Consider the following 5,555-nt stretch of genomic DNA (forward strand, 5'->3'; position numbering starts at 1 on the left):
CTACATTAAATGGGATCGCCTTGCATTTTGAGCTGCAAAATTATCAATTAAAATGTTCCAATCAAGCTTCTCCAATAAATTTTTTTCGATAGATATCATAGCCAATCCATTCAATCTCTCTTGTGACATTGTTGATCGTAGATAAGATTTGATGAGCTTCAACTTTGAAAAGCTTCTCTCGGCCGATGCAACTGTAACTGGTATTGTCAATAATACTCTATAAGCAATCCAAGCATTTGGAAAACAACAATTTAGCCTTTCCATAAAATTCAATACTTCAATTGCTTTTTTTGTTCCTCTTGGTAATGCTTCTCTTAAGATTTGGAGTTCTGAAAATAATTCTATCCCATTAATATCAAAATTTTTGTCATGCTTTAGGAGATCTTCAAGGTTAAGACATGAACACTTCAAACTATCATTATCTGCAGACTTCAACCTCTCCAAATTAAACAAGAAACCAAAAGATTCATCATACTGTTGAAACTGTTCAAATCTACTCTTGAGTGAAGAAAGAGCTTGATCAACGATATATATGAAGTAATTGACTCTAAAGGATTCTTCAGCTGTCATTGCCATCTCTTTACTAGCATTTTCATCAAAATGTTTCTTTCTACGAATGATGCGACGTTCACAAAAAATGGGTTCAACTTTCATTCTAACTGCAATTTCTTTAGCCTCAACCATAGCTGCTTCAAATCCATTTTCTCTGTAGCTTTCAAAAAAAGAAATGAGCCCTCTTAAAAGGTCTATAGCAACATCAATCTGCATATCCTCTGATTGCATGATTTTACTTATTTTGTTAATAGCATTCAAAATATCAAACCAAATAACCATACCAAGTAAGAACTCAAAATTCTCAATTTCATATGCTGCTAAGCACTCAGCATCACTTTTTGTCTTGGGATCTTCACTAGAACTTGCTAAGTAAATCAAAGCATCTCTTATATCTGGAGCTTGGAATCTTATTGCTTTAACACTTTCAACCTGACCTTCCCAACGAGTTTGTGATGGTGGCTTAAGTGTGAAACCTTTAACATTATCTGTAAGAACTTTCCACCGCTTTGTAGAAGATGCAAACAATGAATATATGCGCTGCACCACTCCGAAAAAAGATGAAGCTTGCGAACAAGAGTTTACCATATCACAAAGTGCAAGGTTAAGACTATGACAACCACAAGGTGTGTAGAATGCTCTAGGATTTATCTCTAATAATCTTCTTTGTACACCTTTATGTTTTCCTTTCATATTAGAACCATTATCATACCCTTGTCCTCTTACATCACCAATATCAAGTTTAAGCTCTTGCAAAATATTTACAAGTTCTTCAAAAAGTCCTCGTCCTGATGTATCATCCACCTTTAAAAATCCTAAAAAGAACTCCTCCATCTTTATTGGGCTTGTTGAAATATTCACGCATCTTAATATAAGTGACATTTGCTCTTCATGGCTTGCATCCGGAGTACAATCAAGAATAACAGAAAAGTACTTTGCTTCTTTAATCTTTTGGATGATTAAACTTTTGATCTCATCTGCTATTCGAAGAATAAATTCATTTTGAATTTTGTGACTAAGATAATGATAATGAATTTCTTTCTCCTGAACTCGACGAACATGCTCTTTCATTATTGGATCAAATTCGGCAATCATTTCTATTATACTTAAAAAATTTCCATTATTTTCTTCATAAAGCTTCTCATTATCTCCACGAAATGCCAAACTATTTTTAGCAAGTGTTTTCACAACAGCAACTACTCTCAATAGTACTTTTCTCCAATGTTCTCGTTCTTTGTTGATTTGTTCTTCAACACTTTTATCGATTGTCACATTTTGTCGTAATCTGGTCTCTAATTCAATCCAACTCTTCATGTTAACAATGTGTTCACTACTTGTTTCATGACTTTTAAGTCTGGCACTGAGATTTCTCCAGTCTCTAACTCCATCATTTGCCAATTGAATTTTGTTTGCATCATTTTTGAACAACTTACAACAAAAACAAAAAACCTTGTCCAAAAAATTTGAATAGATTAGCTATTTTCTATCATGATGTTCACCATTGGATAAGTTACGAATGTAATGTGTTGAGGAGAAATGTCTGCCTTCTGAATCTTTTGGAAAATCAAGATTATCATTTCTTTTGGGACCTCTTTCAACTAGTAAGTCTCTCAATCTTTGATCAATATTTTTCCAATTTCCTGGGTCATTTATGTTTGAAGGCCTTCTTTCAAGGTTTTCTTGTTGTACCAAATCTTCATGTTCATTTACATTTTCTTCATGTTCATTTACATTGCTATTCTCATTCAAATTTCTATTCTCATTGGAATCTTCATGTTCTTCACCTTCTTCAATGGAATTTCTATTCTCATTCAAATTTTCATTAACCAAATCCTCGCTTTCTTGATTTTCAGGTTGCTCATTTTCAACATTCACCGAATCTTGAACTAAATTAGAATATGTATTTCTACTACAAGTAATAAATTTTTCAAGTGCTCCCGCTTGAGATCGATTGAATTCTTCAATTTTTTGTTTCTTTATCCGCTTATCATGTCCAGACATATACTTTCGAGGAGGCATGATATCCAAATTTAATTCTGAATCTGCTACAATCTAATAAATATCAAGAAAAATAAATTAATCAAGAATTCCTACCAAAAAGCATGTTAGGGACTAAAATATATCAAATATTTAAATTGAAATTTGAAATTAAACAATAAAATCTAGTGAGAACTAATTCCAATTCCAATTTCAATTTAGGCCCTAATCAATTTTAATTTCAATTTCACAAAGCCCTAATTCCTAAACCCTAATTCCACAAAGCCCTAATTCCTAAACCCTAGTGAGAACTGAGGACTTACAGATAAATCAAAATTTCTACATCAATTCACGATCTTGTCAAAAGGAGCATAGAAGTGAAGAAGACAAGAAGTGAAACCCTAACCTTGGCTTGGTCAATGGCGGCGGGCCGGCGGCCGGCGGGCGAGATCCGAGAGGGAGGAGGACAAGCCGACAAGGACGGCCCTGCTGGAGGAAGATCCGAAGATTGGAAGAAGAGAGAGATCAGAGAGAGAGGGTTTTCATTTTTTTTCCCTTTGTGAGAGCGGCCCTGGATTGGATACAGAGAACGGGTTCAAGTCTTGAAGATAGGGGTGGTTTTGTTGAGTATTTATGCTATTAGAACCCTTTAAAAATTTTGCACAAAAGTCCTCTTACATTTTCATCTATATATATGTATCTAAAATGGGGGCCCTTGTTTTTTGGGGGCCCTAGGCGAAAGATTGTCCTGCCTATGCCCAGGACCGGCACTGAGCCCGACCTAACAACGCCTTTTAACTCGGACTTTGGTCTTTTTTTTATGGAGTTCGGCTTAGAGACGTCTTTCGACTTGAACTTCGACTTGTTGGAGGAGTCAGCTTAGAAATTAGGCTTATGATTTGATTTATTTAATGGGTCTATTTAATAGGCTCATTAAATAGACCAATTAATATAGTTAGTGGGTTGAGTGTGTGAACTGACCTTTGGTTTGCTCTAATTAATGAGCTAGCAACTATTAGGTTGGATTAGAGACCTATATAAATTCTTTTGAACAACAATAGAGATCTTCTCTTTTTAAAGTATCCCACTGCTGGAAACATAACTTTTAGCGACGGAAAAATCCGTCGCTAAAAGTAGAAAATCCGTCGCTAAAACCTTTAGCGACGGAAAATATAAAATTCCGTCGCTAAAATATCGTCCGTATAGTGAGGGTAGCGAACATGTGTTTTAGCGACGGATATTCCGTCGCTAAATTTTAGCGACGAAACATTAGCGACGGATAATCCGTCGCTATACTTTATTTAAAAAAATTAAAAAAACTTTAGCGACGGATTTTCCGTAGCTAAAACATGTTTTAGCTACGGAAAATCCGTCGCTAATAACTATTAGCGACGGAAAATCCGTCGCTAATTACTATTTTTGAAAAAATAAAAAAATAAAAAAAACGAATATTCCGTCGCTATTAACTTTAGCGACGGAAAATCCGTCGTTAATATTATCTATTTTCCGTCGCTAAAAGTGTATTTAGCGACGGATAATCCGTTGCTAAAAGCTTCCAATATTTTTTTAAAAAATAATTTGAAAATTGAAAAAACCTGTACAATAATATAATAAATTTAAAATCCTGTTCAATCAGCAGTATAATATTCATTCTCACGCATATATAACACATAATTTAATTAAAATATCCCAACATAGTAAGCGTTGTTTATACAGTACACACCATGATAAGTATTGTTTATACAACACACTCATTCATTGTTTTCAAAGGTAAAAAAACAAATCAGTCCTCTTGATCATCATCCTCATCACCAGCTCCACCTTGTCTAGAAGTCCCGGCCTGCAATTATAAATCAAACGTTAACAACATGGCATGACATTCAAGTATAGCAATAAGAGAGTATCATGGCATATTCTTATGTATTATACGCACGCACACACAATTTTTACAACAACGCATACACACACCCTAACAACGCATGCACGCATAATTTTTACAACAATACGCGTACACGCACAATTTCTCACCATATGCGCATGTACGCGTACATGCTCATACGTGTACATGCACATACGCGTATACGCACGCACGCACACATACACGCGTGCACGCATGCACGCATGCACCACACTCCACACCCCCCACCCCCCACCCCCTCCCCCTCACCCTACATCACCACCACCACCAAATCCACACTCCTTCCCCTCCCCCACCATGACCAAATCACCCCCCAAGCAATCACATAACCAACCATACGCACGCACGCACCACAACAACACAACCACGACTAACTAACCAATTCACCAACCAATACTATCATCACTACGCATGCACGCACCATCAACACCACCATCACATAAAAATATTATACGCATGCACGCACGCGTGCATGCACGCACGCATGCACACACACATACACGCATGCACCACACTCCACACACCCCACCCCCACCCCCTCCCCCCCTACATCACCACCACCACCAAATCCACACTCCTTCCCCTCCCTCACCATGACCAAATCACCCAGCAAGCGATCACATAACTAACGCATACGCACGCACGCACACACAACAACACAACCGCACCAACTAACCAATTCACCAAACCAATATTATCATTCACTAAGATCTCTCTTCTATAACTAACCACGCACGCACGCACCACAACAACACAACCACGACCAACTAACCAATTCACCAACCAATATTATCATCACTACGCACGCACGCACCATCAACACCACCATCACATAAAAATATTATACGTATGTATTTTGGTCTTTGTGTTAGGGTTAGAGTTAGGGTTTGTATGTAAAAGTGTGTATCGATGTGTGTGATATCATTTAGTCACATGGCATATTCATAACTAAGTAAGAATTAAATATATGTAATTCATTTAATTTAAAAAAGTAATATATATATATATATATATATATATATATATATATATATATATATATATATATATATATATATATATATATATATATATATATATATATATATATATATATATATATATATAT

At 35.9% G+C, this 5,555-nt stretch overlaps 2 protein-coding genes across 2 annotated transcripts; both read right to left on the reverse strand.

The window, feature by feature from the left end:
* LOC109819551 (zinc finger MYM-type protein 1-like) lies at positions 1-1,866 on the reverse strand. Its single transcript, XM_020385306.1, has one exon. The coding sequence runs from the start codon at positions 1,864-1,866 to the stop codon at positions 1-3; it is 1,866 nt and encodes a 621-aa protein (XP_020240895.1).
* On the reverse strand, positions 2,029-2,571 carry LOC109819552 (zinc finger MYM-type protein 5-like). The gene has a single exon (XM_020385307.1). The coding sequence runs from the start codon at positions 2,569-2,571 to the stop codon at positions 2,029-2,031; it is 543 nt and encodes a 180-aa protein (XP_020240896.1).

The sequence above is a fragment of the Asparagus officinalis genome, chromosome 8, assembly GCF_001876935.1.
Source record: "Asparagus officinalis chromosome 8, Aspof.V1, whole genome shotgun sequence".
NCBI classification, from domain to species: domain Eukaryota; kingdom Viridiplantae; phylum Streptophyta; class Magnoliopsida; order Asparagales; family Asparagaceae; genus Asparagus; species Asparagus officinalis.

What these genes read in the sequence shown, in the direction of transcription:
- LOC109819551 (XM_020385306.1), bottom strand. Translation starts at nt 1,866, where the DNA reads ATGAAGAGTTGGATTGAATTAGAGACCAGATTACGACAAAATGTGACA.
- LOC109819552 (XM_020385307.1), bottom strand. Translation starts at nt 2,571, where the DNA reads ATGCCTCCTCGAAAGTATATGTCTGGACATGATAAGCGGATAAAGAAA.